The sequence below is a fragment of the Bos mutus genome, chromosome 10 (genome assembly GCF_027580195.1).
Source record: "Bos mutus isolate GX-2022 chromosome 10, NWIPB_WYAK_1.1, whole genome shotgun sequence".
Classification (NCBI taxonomy): domain Eukaryota; kingdom Metazoa; phylum Chordata; class Mammalia; order Artiodactyla; family Bovidae; genus Bos; species Bos mutus.
The window spans coordinates 21162064-21179047 of NC_091626.1; the positions used below are offsets into that span (position 1 = coordinate 21162064).

General features: G+C 53.0%; 2 protein-coding genes across 2 annotated transcripts; both read left to right on the top strand.

The window, feature by feature from the left end:
• Window positions 1-1829: 1829 nt before the first annotated feature.
• On the top strand, window positions 1830-3334 carry CEBPE (CCAAT enhancer binding protein epsilon). Its single transcript, XM_005895434.3, has 2 exons — window positions 1830-2339; window positions 2907-3334. The coding sequence occupies exons 1-2, from the start codon at window positions 1830-1832 to the stop codon at window positions 3240-3242; spliced, it is 846 nt and encodes a 281-aa protein (XP_005895496.1). The 3' UTR covers window positions 3243-3334.
• A 7379-nt stretch (window positions 3335-10713) lies between these two features.
• On the top strand, window positions 10714-15640 carry CIROP (ciliated left-right organizer metallopeptidase). The gene is given in 18 exon segments (XM_070378486.1): window positions 10714-10745; window positions 11644-11724; window positions 12074-12125; window positions 12657-12687; window positions 12690-12733; window positions 13142-13229; window positions 13232-13260; window positions 13464-13528; window positions 13646-13735; window positions 13737-13788; window positions 13824-13902; window positions 13905-14003; window positions 14324-14379; window positions 14533-14624; window positions 14703-14802; window positions 14908-15087; window positions 15089-15208; window positions 15590-15640. Coding segments are annotated over 18 exon segments (1341 nt in total).
• The last annotated feature ends 1344 nt before the right edge of the window (window positions 15641-16984 follow it).

Genomic DNA, 16984 nt, shown 5'->3' on the forward strand with positions numbered 1-16984 from the left:
AATCAGTGACACATTTCTACGTGTCCTTTCCTTTTCACTGAACCTAGGTGGATCAGTGGTAAAGAATCTTCCTGCCCGATTGAACTGCCAATACTCAGGTTCACCCCCTTGGTCAGGAAGATCCCCTGGAGAAGGGAATGGCAACCCACTCCAGGATTCTTGCCTGGGAAATCCCATGGGGAGAGTAACCTGGTGGGCTACAGTCCATGGGATGGCAAGAGTCAGACACAACTTAGCAACTAAACAACAACATAGTCCCTTTTGCAGATGAAATGTGACAGGTAAAAGCCAGTGTCTCTGACAGGAGGGAGGAGGGAGTTCCCAGAGAAAAGGGAAGGGAGAGGGGCCCGGTCTGAGACCAAAAGTGCAGACAGCGAGCCGTGGGCTTCTCCCTGAGACCCTGAAACAGAGCCCCAGGAAGAGGTGATGACAAAAGAGAAGGCTTTTGTCAAGCCTCACAAGAGGAAGTGGACTCAAGAGACACGCATCGAGGTCAGAGAACGGCCATGCAGAAGGAAAAAGAGCAAACCAAGCTGCAGCGAGCTCCTGAGCCCTGCGGCCCGGCCACAGGAAACGGGCAGAGCCCTCAGGACCTGTACAGGGCAGAGCGCCAGCCTGAGGCTCTGGCAGCACAGGCCAGGCGCTGGAAACATCAGAGGAGTGCAGCTGTTGCTGAGGCCGCCAGGGTCTGGGGCGTGGAGCCCAAGCCCTGACCAGCCCTGCCAAGACAGGGCAGTCAGGGACAGTGCCAGGTTGCTAGAGGTAGCCTGGGCTGGAAACATGTGAAGGCTTGGGCTATTGCACAGACCCCGTGCAAAACTTAGCTAAAGAGCCTGCTCTGCTCCAGAAGACAGATCCTAGTGTATGGCTTGGTCCCAGACTTATCACTACTTCCTGTGTGTGTGTGTGTGTGTGCTCAGTCGCTTCGGTCGTATCCGATTCTCTGTGACCCTATGGATTATAGCCCACCAGGCTCCTCTGTCCATGGGATTCTCCAGACAAGAATACTGGTGTGGGTTGCCATTTCCTCCTCCAAGGGTTCTTCCCAATCCAGGGATCGAACCTGCATCTCCTGCATCTCTAGCACTGCAGGCAGATTCTTTACCACTGAGCCATCTGGGAAGCCCATCACTACTTCCTAAACCCCTCAAACAACACCCCTGGCCTGCACCCAGGAGAGTGGTTTGGAGAGGTGGGTCTACAAAAGGAACAGGGTGGCTCTAGGGGTAGGTGGAGCCCAGCACTGTTGCTGCGGAGGGTACTGAGAAGGAGGTGTGTCCAGGGAGGAGCTCGGATCAGGCTGGGGGTCGGCACTGGAAGAGGGTTCCTCTCTTCCTTCTGACTGGGCACTCATTCTGCACAGGACATTTGGAAGTCAGAGGGAGGAGGACACTCAGAGTGAGCTGTTGCCCTCAACGAGGATTCTGGAACCCCCTGGACTCGACGGGGAGAAGGAGACATTCCCAGAAGCATCGGCTCCGGGGCATCTTAGAACCCTGGCTTGGGGCCTGACCAGAGTAGCCCCCATCTGCTAAATAGGCCAGGGGCCCCAATTCTCTAAGGCTTACATCCCTCCCTCTGGGGTGCGCCCTGCCCCTCCCTGAGTCACCCCAGGGAGAGAGGGGAAAAAAGGGAAGAGAAAAGAGGCATTGACTACAGAGGAAGGAAAAGGAAACAGCAGAGGAGGGAGGAGAGAGACCACACAGGAGTGGGTGACGGCGGAGATCGGAGAGGGCAGATCTAGGGCAGGGGGCAGACAGCCGAGCATCCCGGAGGGTGCCCCAAGAGCGGGGCGGCCAGGGGCGGGGAGCCGTGGGGGCGGGCCGGCCATGTCCCACGGGACCTACTACGAGTGCGAGCCCCGCGCTGGCCAGCAGCCACTGGAGTTCTCAGGGGCCCGCGCGGGGCCTGGGGAGCTGGGGGACATGTGTGAGCATGAGGCCTCCATCGACCTGTCTGCCTACATCGAGTCTGGGGAAGAACAGCTCCTCTCCGACCTCTTCGCCGTGAAGCCGGCCCCTGAGGCCCGAGGCCTTAAGGGGCCCGGGACCCCTGCCTTCCCCCACTACCTGCCGGCTGACCCCCGGCCCTTCACCTATCCCCCACATACCTTCGGCCCCGACAGGAAGGCCTTGGGGCCTGGCATCTACAGCAGCCCAGGGAGCTACGACCCCAGGGCTGTGGCTGTGAAGGAGGAGCCTAGGGGGCCTGAGGGCAGCCGAGGGGCCAGCCGCAGCAGCTACAACCCTCTGCAGTACCAAGTGGCACACTGTGGGCAGACAGCCATGCACCTGCCCCCAGGCCTGGCGTCACCCAGCCAGCCACTGCGCGTCCTCAAGGTAAGAACAGCTCAGTTCTCCTCCGTGCCACCCAGGGGCTGGAGGGAGGCCGTGTGGACGGGGTCTGTGTGTGGTGTTGCTGTGTGAAATCTACCCACCCAAGCCCTCTGTGCTCGCCACCCAGCCATGACCCTGCTTGGCCTCTCTGTGAATTCACTCCCACCTGAAGCCCCACTGTGTGGCTGGAATCCATGTGTCCTGCAGTCTCTGTGACCAGCTGGCCTGCCCTGATCTAAGGGCATCCCCCTCCAGCTTCTCTGCTGCCCACCAGCCCCCTCCTCTCCTTTCTGTGCTGCCTCCTGCTTCTAGAAGAGGAAATGCCTGCTGAGGGTAGAACTGGAGACTCAAGACAGATGGAAGGAAAATGGCCTCAGAGCGTGTGGGGGACATGAAAGGCAGTATGGGTCCAAGCAGCGGATCCTGTGCGGCTGGCAGGGCGGTGGTCGTTCTGACGGGGCCAGGAGCTAGCCCTGAATCCCACATTCCTCCGACGCCCCTCGTGTGTTCTGGCTGGTGGGATCCCTGCCCCACACCCTCACTCCTTTCCCTCCGTGCCTCCCCCTCCAGGCCCCTTTGGCCGCTGCCGCGCCCCCCTGCAGCCCGCTCCTCAAGGCGCCCTCCCCAGCGGGCCCCTCACACAAGGGCAAGAAGGCGGTGAACAAAGACAGCCTGGAATACCGGCTGCGGCGGGAGCGGAACAACATCGCGGTGCGCAAGAGCCGGGACAAAGCCAAGCGGCGCATCCTGGAGACACAGCAGAAGGTGCTGGAGTACATGACTGAGAACGAGCGCCTGCGCAACCGCGTGGAACAGCTGACCCAGGAGCTGGACACGCTGCGCAACCTCTTCCGCCAGATCCCTGAGGCTGCCAACCTCATCAAGGGCGTGGGGGGCTGCAGCTGAGCCCACCTGGCAGACTGTGGGCCCCAGCTCCCGAGCTCAGCCTGACCCTTCGGACACCCGCCCTCGCTGGGGCCCCAGAGCCCCTCACAGGCCCAGCCAGAGAGAGACCATGGACAAGTGGCAGCAGGTGGCAAGGAGGAGGGCAGGCCCGGCATGATGATTCTGTGGCTGAATAAAACTGCATATGACTCGGTGCTGGGGCTGTGCACTGGGCCTGGGCCGGTGTGGGTGTGTGGGTGTGTGGGTGTGTGGGTGTGTGGGTGTGTGTGTGATGCAGGCTCTGCGGGCAGGGAATGCAGGAGGCTAGGTCTGTATACCTCTTGATTCCAGGCCCAAATACACACTTGGGAAATTCAGCAGACAAGCTGCCCATAGCTGTCCCCCAGCATACCACACAGCCAGGCCTGGTATCTCTCCCGCTGCTCTTCTCTCCCTGGACCCGGCCCACTCTACTCCCACCCTAGAGGACCTGGAGTGGCCTCTGGACATTCCCTTAGCAGAGCTCTGTGCTTTGCAGGGAGATCTCTGTATCTCCAGGTCCTCCTGCCCAGGCCTGCCGACCCTAGCCCCGTTCTCTCTCACCTTGAGGTGTAGCTCTGGGACTTCCTGCCCCAGGAGACCAAGGGAAAATTCCAGATGGCTCTGATGTATTTATGGTCACTCAGCAATTGATCTGAGGAGAAGGAAATGGCAACCCACTCCAGTATTCTTGCCTGGAAAATTCCATGGACAGAGGAACCTGGCAAGCTACAGTCCATGGGGTCGCAAAGAGTCGGACATGACTAAGCACATCAGCACAGCAGCAATTGATCTGAAACTCAATCCCTTCTCCCCAGTTCCCAAACTTCAGTCTACCAGACTGACAGACCCCCATGCTTCCAATCCACCCGTGCCCACCTTTGTCCTCCATTCCTCAGGGCATAGGTTCCTTAAAGAATCTGAGTGCTTGGGGGACGAATCAGCTGGGAAAGGCCTCGAGACCTGTTTGTATACAAGAAAACTGATAATGAGGAGGAGGATGACACCCGGCCCCGTGCAATGAACCCCATGTGGAAAGCAGTTTTTTCACAGAACTCTAGCCTGAGAGGCATACTCCGACAGTGCTTGACAGCCTCAGTTTGAATTTCCATCTGCTACGTGCTAGTTGTGTGACCTCATGCCAGTTACTTCTCTCTGTACCTCAGTTTCCACATCTGCAAAATGGGAGGAGTAGTAATGCTGTATGTTCATAGACAGTGCCTAGCACACGGTGAGCACGAATACTTGTTATTGTTTCCTTTTGCTACAACTGAAAGGACCTCAGAGATCTCATCTAAACTTCTCATTCTGCAGGTGAGGAAACCGAGGCTTCAGAGAGGGAAGGGACTCACTCATAGAGTCATGAGATAGGTTAGGGGCAGAGCCAAAATTAGCTCCATAAAATCACAGATCTCAAAGGGGCTGGAAGCAACCTCAAGAGATCATCTGGTAGGCTTTGCCCTCAGACAAGAAGATAGTGTGAGCCGCATTTGATAGATAGCTGAGGGCCGGAGGGATAAGAGGCATTCTCCGGAAGCTCACCCAGGCCCTTTGCTGGCTCCATACATGCACCTGTCTCTCTACTTTGCACTCACACCTTCCCCTTGGAGGTATATGGAACAGTGCAGGGCACAAGGGTCCCGTTCAGTCAGTAATCAAGGATTGTCGGATAGAATCAGAGACATGAGAGATTATACAGGCTGGTTACAGTCTCTCCTAGGTCACCAATGACTTACAGGCCACTGCTGAGATAGCAGTGCTAGACATCAAGGAATAACCTTCAGAGAGGGAATCTGGGGTATAGATCTTCCTAGTCCTCTCTCTCTCCCCCTACCTCCACATCCCCGGGTCAGAGCCTCCACATTGCAGACATCTGTGCACTGTGCCTACCTCACCCAGGACTCAGTCTCTTTCCTGCCTTTGCCTCCGTGCCTCTCAGGCACCATCTCCCCTACATCTGTGCCCTGGATCCCCCAGCCCCAGGTCCGGTTTGGACAGACAGATCTGAACCTCACTAGATGGTTTATTCTACCTGAGTTGGGAAGAAGGAGGCACCCATCTGAGTGGATGCCTGGAAGAATCCCACACCTTCCTTTCAGCCCAGGGGGATGGGTTGCATAAGGGGGGTTAGTACAGAGCATGGTAAGTGACTCAACCTCCGGATTTCCTCCTCTCAGCTCAAGACCACTGCCCCTGGACTGATGTTCAAGGCTCTGGGTGATGGGACCTGGGTTGCTTCAGTATCTGTCCAATTTCTTTCCCACAGTTCTGAATCATGTCTCCTCCCAGCCCCCAGCACCCGGGGCTCCCCGGGGCGGGTGCCTGCCACGGGGTCTGGAGGAGAGCCACAGCCCCAGGTGAGAGAAGCGTACCTGGGCCCTGCCTGATGCAGAGTGGTGAGCACACTGCAATCCTCTGTGACAGATCGTATCCCGGAGAGAAGACAGGTAGCCGGAAGTCACACTTTCGGAATGAGGTTTTTCAACTGGTTTGGTAAATTATTCCAGAAGTATTTGTTGAGCATCTTTCTCATACCAGGCCCTTGCAAGTTTCTGAGGACACTGTAGTGACCAAGATAAGTCCAACTCTTAGCTGAATAATTCCTCCACCTGTTGTGTTCAGGCAGTGCAGGAGATTGTGGGTCGCAGGAGAGTGAAGTCAGGTACTTAGCCCCTAATGCCTGGGGACAGGACAAGGACTCTGCAGCTGCCTCACAGCCTGGGAGGGTTATGGCTCTCTGCTGCTGCTGGAGCTTACCACTCCTGCAGCAGGTAACACAGCAGAAGGTAACACTGAAGTTGAAACCTTAAAAATGTGCTAGAGGAGGCAGATGTGCTAAACTGGGGGGGAGGGGAGCAGGGGGAGAGCAAAGGCCAAGGCTGTGAGGTGTCCTGGTCCAGAAGAAGCAAGGAGAGCTGGTGAGGCTGACTGAATGGAAACGTGGACGAAGAGTAGGCCAGAACTGCACCGCCCTCCCTCCAGGACAGTCTTCATCCTCTCTGAAGCAGCAGGCTCCCTGCACCCCGAGCCCCTCTTCCCCCACCACCCTGCCGCAGAGATGCCTGCATCCAGAGGTGGCAGAAAGAAGGCACCCCCGGGAAGGGTGGTTAGTCTCACCCTTGCCTGGGGAAGGTACAAGGTCCTGGGACAAGGGCATGGGAACTTTGAAAACCAGCAAATCAAGGTCCAAAGCGCACACACTTGTGTTCCCTTGGCTTTACAATCCACACTTTGGCCCACTTTTCCTTCATGAGCAAAACTGGGACCAGTGTAAGAGTCCTAAGTTGACAGCCCAGATCGGCCCCAGGGAAGGGGGAGAAGGGAGGATGTTGGACATACCACCAAGAGGGAGGAAGTTGTCCAAGGTGAGCCTGCCAAGGTCAGTCCGAGGTGGCGGTGGCAGCTGCTTGTGAAAGCTGCTCCCCCTGCTTGGTGCACACCTCCCCACCCCACCCCCCACGGATTGCCACATGCCCGGGCCCCCAGGGCCCCCATCCCAGTGTTGCAAGATCCCGGTTGGGGTTGTGGGGGTAGAAAGGGGCCTCTTCACCTCCACCCCCTATCCTACCCTGCCCCAAGCCAGTGAGGGGACCATGGGATGGAGGGGGCCATATGCGAGATGCTGAGGCAACAGTAGCCAGGGCCTGTGCACTCCTCCGGGACGGTCACTTCCTGTCACCACCAGTGGGCAGATCTTTCCTCTCAGGACTCAGCTGGGGCTGGTCCCCAATGGGAAGGATCCAACCTGGACAGGACTCCAGGCTGGCCTGTCAGCTGCCCCCATAAGCAGACCTGGCTTGGCCCCAGAAAAGCACCAATGAGAAGTTCACTGAGGAGGCACATCAGAAACTCCCTGAGGCTACCTCATGGGAAATGATGGGTATTTTCAGAGGAAAATGGCTGCACCTGGCCATCAATTCTGACTTCATGGAGCAACAGAAGAGTTCTAGGACTTGGGAGAAGGAAGTCTTCCTACTAGGGAGAGACTCCCCATGCAGAGCTGGAACCTCCCCTTCTCTTTCAGAAACCCAGATCTGAGTTAGGTGGAGGCAAGCCGTACATAGCATGGATCCCCACACCCCACAAGCCAAGCTTCACGCTGAAGCCCCAAACTGTCCAGAACCCGATTGCTCCCCACACCTAGCACTGTCGCCCTGGCCAGACCATCCAGCCCTGCTGCAATCGGGACGGTTTGCAAAACGCCTGTAGCTCCCGCTTTGTCACCATCTGAGGTTAGGACTGCGCTCGGGAGATAAGCCCAGGCCCCACCCCGCCGTCCCGAGTGAGACTGCTGGCCTGCTGCAATCGGGACGGTTTGCAAAACCCCTGCTGGCTCCAGCTCTGTCACCATCTGAGGTTAGGGCTGCGCCCCAAGATAAAGTCTAGTCCCGCCCACTGGCTCTGCCTTCAAACCTTACAGGCAGCAGGGCCAAGAGACAGAGCTCCAGGGAAGCCTACTCAGGGTCTGGAAGCCTTAACCACACCCAGTATGAGGACCCCTTCTGCCTGTCCTCTCCCTCCTCTTCTCCCCTTCATCCCCAGCCTCACTTTTGCACCCTGTCCTCATCACCATCCTTTCCCCTCACTCTCCATCTACCTTCCCACCTCCCTTCTCTCTCAGCACTCTCATTCATTCATTTACTCAAACAATACTTACAACCCTCTGGGCATTTTGCTTGTTTTAGGAGCTATAGGATCAGCAAGGACAGTCCCTGCTCTTGTGGGGTTTACAGATTCACAAAGGGGACAGACAAACATACCCCCACCAATAAATAGATGGTTCTAAATTGCAGGCAGTGCTATGGGACAGAAATAAAGTGTGATTGTGACAGATGCTTATAAGAGAATCTGATTTAAAAGTGAGGGTCAGGAAAGGCTTTTGGAGGAAGTAACATGTAAGCAGACACCTCAAAGGTGAGTAGGAATCACTGTGGCCAAACCTGAGGGCTCCCAGCAGAGGCAGGAGCTCCCCAAGCAGGACCTTCCCACTCACTGGCAGACGCTGGGGTTGGAAACAGACTAGACTGATGGGGAGAGGTGAGGTCAGAGAAGAGCTGAGGCCAGATCTCGCTCTGAGGGGATGCAGAGCATCCCGGGGAGGAACCACCTTCCAAAGGAAGAAGACATTTCCTCTCTCCTAAGGTCAAAGAGGAGAAACACAGCAGCAGACACAGACCCAAACAGGTCTGGAGTCCGCCGAGGTTGTTCCCCTCTCAGCGCTTCTGTCTTCACTATGAAAGAAGAGGTGATTGCAAGTGACTTAGTAGGAAGCTTCAAGGAAGAGGCTTAAAGGTGTAAAATCCCATTTGCTGACAGTGGAAGCGGGAGCTGAGATCTCTGATCTTGGGAGTGGCCAGTTGAAGTCAATGATGACAATTTTAGGTGACAATAGTCTGTCCTCTGGAGGGACTTCCTTCAGGGGTCCTTACTTACTTGGGAGCAAGTGTGGACAAGACAGATGTTGGGTTCATCTGGTCATGGGGCTCACCCAGGGAGGCAGGATGGATGGGACAGACAGGGAAGGGGAGGGATTTTGTTTTGAATCTGGAACCTAAGGCGAATAAGAAGAGGTGAAGAGACAAGAAGGGCCATGGTTCTTCAGTGAGCTTTAGAACAGCGGCAGTAAGCCGGCTTGAGCAAACAAACCATAAGGAAAGGAGATCATATCAGAGAGTGGGATGTTTGATTCAGTTATTTCATAGGTACTGCAGTTTCTAGTGATAAGGCCTGGGTCTGACCCTGGGTGGGAGTGGGGAGGGCTTGCTAAGGTGGATGGAGAGGCATGTTAAGATGAGAGGATTCAGGAACTGAGAGGTGACCGCACTGGACGGAGCACCCAGCTGGATGACACTACCTAGGATGACTTCTGTGCTCAACCTCACTTTCTGTCCACAACCCATGACCCACATCCCACCTCCACCCTCCATTAATGTCCCTTCCCATCCAGTTTCCCACCTCCATGCCCTCTTTCTCATCTCCATCCTCATCCTCTCCAACTCCATCCTGTCTCAACACTTTCATCCTCTCCTTACCCCTTTCTCTTTCTGCACCCTTATCTTTCTCATCCTCTTCCTTTCAGCACTTTATTTCTCCTCCACACTGGGCACCTGAAAAGCTACTACATGGTGGATTAAAGCCTGTGCTGAGGAGCCTAAATACATGGATTCAAATCCCATGGATACCACCTACCCATGTTGCCTCGGTTGTAAAAATGGGGTAATAATAACAGCTACCTCATAAGGTTGTCAAAAGGATTACCTGAGTCTAAAGTGCTTGGAACAATGTCTGGGCACAAAGGAAGTGTCAATCACAGGATTGTTGCCCTCCTCCTCTCCTTGCTTCATTACACTTTCCTTCCTCCATCTTGGGCTTCCCCAGTGGCTCAACCCAATGGCTCAGCAGGTAAAGAATCCACTTGCAATGCGGAAGACAACAGGAGACATGGGTTCGATTCCTGGGTCAAAGATCCCCTGGAAAAGGAGGTGGCAACCCACTCCAGTATTCTTGCCTGAAAAAATCCCATGGACAGAGGTGCCTGGCAGGCTATGTCCATGGGGTCACAAAGATTCGGACATGACTGAATAACCAAGCACGCACACACCCTCCATTTTCTCACCTCCATTATCCCTCCGCACCTACTTCATATTTCTTCTGAGATGCAGAGATGAATCAGCCTCAGCCCCTACCCACAGTCTGATAGGGAAACAAGCACAAAAAGAAATGTCAGGAGAATATAATAATAAGCACTACTTCAAAGATGCGAAGGAAATGCCCTTGGAGAATAGAGGATATGCAAACTAACACTGCCTGGGGAACTAAAGAAAAGTCTCAACAGGCAAATAAACCTCTCAGCTGGATCTTGAAAGATGAGGAAGGATTTGCCAAGCAAAGGCAGGATGAAGTTATTCCAGCCAAAGGAATATGACGTGTTTCCTGTGCGGCTTGTGTTAGAATGTCTGAAGTTGTGCAAGCTTATGAGAAGTCAGGATGAACCCCTTCCCTGGAGAGGGCACGCCCTATCCCAGTAAGGCCAGAAGGGGGCAGCAAAGCTTTAGGAGCTGTGGCAGCCAGAGCCCAGAAAACCTCCAGAGCTGCAGAGACCTTGAACCCTTCCACAAGCCCTGACCCTGAGGATTTTCCCCAGACTGGGCCAGCCAGGCCAGAGTGGTGGGAGAGGGGGAAAACAAAAACAAGATTTCTGACATTTGGAGAAAAAAGACTAGGTGTGTCTCAAAGGAAGAACTGAAGTCCTCTAAATATGCCCTCTAATACATGTTGAACATCTTTGAATATCTATTAGTGTTTTTTGAGAGTTTACTTTTCCTCTGGGCAGGCCTCTAAGCAGCTTCTATGAAGCCTCACAAAGCTAACACAACAGCCTCTCATAGGTGATGTTAGTCAACCTACATGTGTTTAAATGGCAAGCACCATGTGCTCTACATAGGTGGAGGAGATGCCTAAGTCCTACAGCTTAGAGTTCACCCTGTACTGACCTGGGAGCTAGTGGAGTGCAGGAGCCTTGTTTGTCCAACTCCAATGAAACAGGCAAGCATCTATGGAGCAAAGAATGCCCCTCCCCGCACCCCATATACACCATTATAGTAATCCCAGTTTTTTGTTTCTGAGGTTTCAAGGTTGTTCACTCAGAATGACAGGAACTTAGGCTGAGATGAAAGAGGGTTAGGAGAGAGTTAGGAAGTAGGCTTCTCTTTGGAAAGGTCAGTTGAGGCCTCAGGAATTAACACTGCTCCACTCCAGCTCTGCTTCTGGAACCCCAGCGGGGAAGGGTGGGGGCTGCTGCTTGGCCCTTGTAGTTCACATTGGATCTCCTAGCAGTAATTACAGACTTAGTCAACAACACTCAAATCTTGAAAAAAAAAAATAACTCAAGCTTGGTGGAGGGGATTTTGAGATGGTAAAGAGAAGAAAGCCAGATGTAAGTGAGGCAGGGAAGAAGGGAACAGAAGGCTAGATCCAGAGCAGGCTATGGAGAGACGTTTATAAGATGTGGCTGCTGCCACTGCTCCTCCTGGGGATCTACTCCTCCTGGGGACTGCACCTCCTGGGGATCTACTCCTCCTGGGAGCTGCTCCTCCTGGGGATCTACTCCTCCTGGGAGCTGCTCCTCTTGGGGATCTACTCCTCCTGGGAACTGCTCCTCCTAAGGGGCTTCTCCTTCTGAGGAGCTACTCCTCCTGGGGGGCTACTCCTCCATGGGCTACTCCTCCTAGGGCCTGCTCCTCCTGGGAGTCTACTCCTCCTGAGGGGCTGCCTCAGGCAGGTGTCTACATGATGAGACAGAAGTCTGAGCCTTCTCGGGCCTCCTTTCTCCCAACTTCCCCCAAACTTCTGTTCATCCTCCCTCACCTTCCCTGGTCCCCAGGATCCTCAACCCCTCCAAACCCAAACCTGCCATGGTGGAGATCCTGTATCAGAGGGAGCTTGGAATCCTGAAGGAGATGAGGTGAGAGGGGAATCCTGAGCCCTGGCAGCAAGGACAGAGGCTGGAGAGAGAAAGCTGAAGAGCACAGGAAGACTAAAGGGGCAGAGAAGGGTATGGCAGGGAGACCACACAGAAAAGGAACGGGATGTCTAGGATGTGGAGGTAAAACTGCCCATCTTGCTAAGTCCCTATAAGGCAAGGACCCCTGCTTCTGAAGCCAAACCCTGCACAATACTGCCATGCTGTCTGGGGAGACCCACACACCCCAAACTACCACAGTTAAGTTCATGTGATTGACAGCATATACAGTACTGCTTCAGGAACACCCAGAAATGTCTCCAGCTCACCTACAGCTGTTCATTCTTGTCAGGCACAGCCTCTTGAAACCAGGATATGAAGGAGAGACTTGCTTTGAGGTGAAGGTGAAAATGATTTCTCAGATTTGGGGAACTAAAGACCTCTAGACTATCTAGCGGAGAAGGCAATGGCACCCCACTCCAGTACTCTTGCCTGGAAAATCCCATGGATGGAGGAGCCTGGTGGACTGCCGTCTATGGGGTTTCACAGAGTTGGACACGACTGAAGCGACTTAGCAGCAGCAGCCTATCTAGACCTCTCCATACCACCAGCATCAGAATTACTTAATGCGCTTCCTACCAGGGCAGATTCCTGAGCCCCTCTCCTCTGGCAATTTATTAAATCAGAGACTGGTGGGGAGTTGGGGGGAAGACTCCCTGTTCTAACCATCTGCCTAGACGACATTCAGTTCATCAGACTAGAGACTGAACTGCTCCACCTCTGGCTCCTATCCTGGTACCCAGCTTCCTGTCATCCTCTCCCGAGCCCAACCGCTAAGCTAGATGAGACATTTCACTCCCTACCATACCCCTGACGCCCATCTCCATGGTTATGCCTTGTGATTAGGGCAGGAACCCCACTGCTGACCTATCCAGAAAGGGGGGCCAAGGATCCAAAACACTGATTTCTCCTGTATGTGTGGGTTGCCCACACTTCCAAGTGCCACCAAGAGGGGAGGATCAAATCAAATCCCTTTTCTTGGCTCTGCATCTCAATCTTAGATGTCATGGGAAAGAAAGGGAGCATACAAGCCGTTTTCATTAAATTGTGCTTAATTGGAGGAATTCCCTGGTGATTCAGTGGTTAGACCTCTGTGCTTTCACTGCTGAGGGCCTGGGTTCAATCCCTGGTGGAAGAACTAAAATCCCAGGAGTTGCATGGTACAGCCAAAAAAAAAAAATCATGCTTATTTGGGGTAACTTGGGGGCATGCTGATGAAGTTTGGATGGGCACTGAAAACCTCCCACACCATCCCTTAGCACCACCTCTGCCAAGTTTCCTAGGCCTCCATTTTCAGGGACAGCTCTGCATTACCCTAGTCCCCTCCTTTCTGCCCCCACCTGACCTGGCCCATGAATATTCATCTATCAGAGCCCCCACTGCCTGCTGCCAGCTGGACTAAGAAGACAGGCCCCTTGCTGATACCACTGTCTACTGCACCCTGCATTTTCCAGCCTCAGCCACAGTGTCGTGGTCATGGTGACTGCTGCATGATGAACAGGAAGAAGCAGACAGGCTGAGGGAGGGGGCTCAGGTCACTCAGCTTCCCATGAAGTGGAAGGACCTCCTCAGGGTGGAACAGAAGGTGCCTCTCAAGCTCTAGGAAGACCCTATTGGGCAGAGGGGTGAGAGTGTGGGTCCATCCTGCTGCAGTCCCTTCACTTTGCCTGATGTGTCCTCAGGCCACACTCTGTGAACTGCTCCATGCCCTGGGTTTCTCTAGATGGCTCCTTGAGACATGGAAGGAGGGACTGTCTGAATGAGGGCAAGGTCCCCCCACCACGTCAGCCAGAGGGAATCACTGATATCTCACCAGCCCCTTCCTTCCAACTCTCCCTCACCCTTCTGAAGTTTCCCTCTCATGTACCATCTCTCCTTTCAGTCTTAGAGAGAACTGTTCTACAAAGCAAGTGACAAGGCGAGATGAGTAGGGACAGCTGCTTTCCACCACAGCCTGGCCAAGCACTTGGAACTGTAGGAAGCTCACTGGGTGCTTCCTTGGAAGAAGCGGTGAGAATAAGAACAGCTTAGGGTCATGGAAGGAAGAGGGAGCAGTCAAGTGCTACCTCCTCCCGTGGGGCCCTTTGTCTTTACACTGGGAGGTCCGACTACTCCAGGACTGTAAATGACTGCTACCTATGACAGCACCCAATGTCCTAGGCTTGACCCAATCACTTGCTGCCTTCAAAGACTCAGGCTGAGGGTTCCCTGGTGGTCCAGTGGTTAAGAATCCACGTTCCAATGCAAGGGAGACTGGTTCAAACCCTAGGACAGGAAGATCCCACATGGCACAGAGCAACTAAGCCAGTGCTCCACAACTACTGAACCAAAACTCTATAGAGCCTGCGAGCCACAGCTACTGAAGCCAGTGTGCCTAGAGCCTGCGCTTCGAAAGAAGAGAAGCCACCACAGTGTGAAGCCTGAGCACAGCAACTAGAGAGTAGCTCCTGCTTGCTGCAACTAGAGAAAGCTGTGTAGCAACGAAGACCTACTACAATCAAAAGGTTAGATCAGTAAATTTTTGAAAAAAAAAAAAAAAAAGACTGGGGCTGGGACCAGGTCAACCACAGCACTGCAGAGGTGCTATTGTGGGGCCGGGTGAGAAATAAGGGAGAATTGTAGAGGGCACTCATGAGTCAAGTCATCTGGGGGGAAGTGGAGAGGTTGGAGGGGGTTATCTGCTGCTAAAGTGGAATGGAAACTGTAAGCATGGCTGTCCTTGAGGAATTTGGGGGATTCATTTGTTCTGAGGCCTCTTTGTCTTCCTGCCTCTCTGGGCCTGGCCCGGAATTTGGCCCCGTGGCCACCTGTGGGAATGGCGCCTCAGGCTTCTCCTGTACTGGCTGATGTGCATGTGCTGCGGGGCTGAGGGACTGCACAATTGGCTGTCCCCCTCGTGTCACTCTATGATCCCCCACACACAGCGGGCCGGGCTGCCACTATCTGCACCAGGATGAATGAAGCTGCCCCCCAGACCCCATGCTGGGAGGCCCCTGCAGGTTCAAGCCCTTGGTCAGTGGGGTGGCTGGACTAGAGAAAGTGGAATGAAACAGAGGTGGCCCGGACAGAAGTCTCCTTCTGAGGCATCTGGATAAACACTATTCTACCCTCTGCCCTGCCCTTCAGAGTGAATGCTCAAAGAAGGGAAATGGATTCCCACCTGGGGCCGAGAATCCCCATGGGGAGATCTACCATCCCTAGAGTCGGTGCTTCCTTGCCCACCTCACTTCACAGCTGCTACCTGGGGACGAGACCAGGCATCCCTCTCAGATGCCACATGTCAAGGAAGCAGAGCTCACTGGCTTGCTGCTGTTTACATCAATGCATAGAGAGGGCAGTGTACAAAGCGCAGGTGGAGGGAGCATCCTGGGCCCCATTCCTTCCAGGAAAGGCTATTCAGATGAGTATCAGAAGTGGGCTAGCTGTGGTACACTGGCAAAAAGTTTGGAAGTGCTCTTATGGTAGTACCACACAACGTGTTTTTATGTACATCTTTTTTTTTTTTTAATCATTGGAGTATAGTTGTTTTACAATACTATTTTAGTTTCAGGTACATAGAGCAACATTGAAAACAGAGTGTTTCAATATTTTTATAGATTATACTCCATTTAAAGTTACTATACAATTTTGACTCTATACATTGTGCTGTACAATATATCACTGTAGCTTATGTATTGATGTTCACTCATTTTTTACTAAGTACCCTACTGAGTCCATGACTGATTTAGAATGAACATTTTCCTTAGAAGGAGGGCTTGAGTTAAGTAACTGAGGCTGTAACTGTGCCCTGCTACGTATTTCCTTGCAGACACCTGGCTACTATGATCTTCTGTCCCTCGTGCTGGTTGTGTTAGACTAATGAAGTTACCAATGCTATTACTTACAAACCTGTAAGTCTTTCAATCCGAGACCTGGATTGAATTGGATTAGTTGGGCCTCCAGGAGACTCCCTGGGGAAGGAAGAGTGAGAAACACTGACAGAAGCAGTACTACAGGCTCTAGTGAGCAGAGAAGGCACTAGCAGGTAAAGAGATGCTTCTGGCTAAGGATTTATACAGGAGGCCAAGGAGAATGCTTAAGTCCTTTACTTCATAACCCTTCTCTGAAGACCTTCCCGTTCATCGCACACCTGTTTCATGAGATATACTCTTTCAGGGACTATACTTCCATAAAAAGAGCCAAGTGTCCAGAAAAAAGAAAAAAAGATCAGTCCTTTTAGGTGCTATATCCACAGCCCCTTACCACTAGTCTGGTGTTCACTGCGCGTATGTGGAAATCTGGCTGCCAAGGGCCTTCAGTTGGTATGCTGCCTAGGGCTCCAACCTTGACTCTCCAGAAGAAACCTCTAGAAGTATCATTATGAAGGAGCCACCCTTACCATAAAATACAGCAAGTAACAGCAAGTAAGGTAACATTCCAAGAAGTCTTCTTTCAAATTCCAGAATCTAGGTATTTGAAATTGTATTGATTACACACTCATTCATAACACATACTGTCCTGTGGACTGCTGTGCTGTCATTTCAGTCATGTCCCACTTTGCAATCCCATCAACTGTAGCCTGCCAGACTCCTCTGTCCATGGGATTCCCCAGGCAAGAATACAGGAGCGGGTCGCCATGCCCTCCTCCATGGGGACATCTGAGCCCAGGAATCAAATTCACATCTCCTGCATTTTCAGGCAGATTCTTTCCTGTTGAGCCACCAGCGATTATACAAAGTTGTATTTCTGAAAACAAGGATCCCTAACATGGGGCCTTTTACTGTGGGACACCTCTCCCCTCAACAATAATGGAGTTTACCCATCTCTAGGACATAGGGCTCCTAGTCCCCTTTTCTTAATGGATTTTTTTTTTTTTGCCTGCGCTGCCTAGCTTGTGGGATCTTAGTTCCCTGACCAGGGATCAAATGTGGGTCCCCTGTAGTGGAAACAGAGTCCTAACCACTGGAGCACCAGGTTGTCATCACCTCAAGCATGACCAATGCACCTTGCCTAAACACCATTGTCTAGCTCTTCCCCTAAGTCATTTCCCTTGCTGCCAAGTTCTCCTTCCAACAATATAAGTTCCTGGCAGTCTTGGATCTTGGTCTCATTCATTTCAGATTGTGCATACCCTTTTATTGATTTCCTGTTCAGCTTACCATTTAGAAGGAGATCTAAGGTAGGAAAAAAGAAAATAGCTGAGTGAGAGAGGGTCTGAGGGAGT

Coding starts and splice junctions, on each gene's coding strand:
- CEBPE (XM_005895434.3), top strand. CDS start 1,830: ATGTCCCACGGGACCTACTACGAGTGCGAGCCCCGCGCTGGCCAGCAG. Junction 2,340..2,906: donor AGCCACTGCGCGTCCTCAAG/GTAAGAACAGCT, acceptor CTCCCCCTCCAG/GCCCCTTTGGCCGCTGCCGC.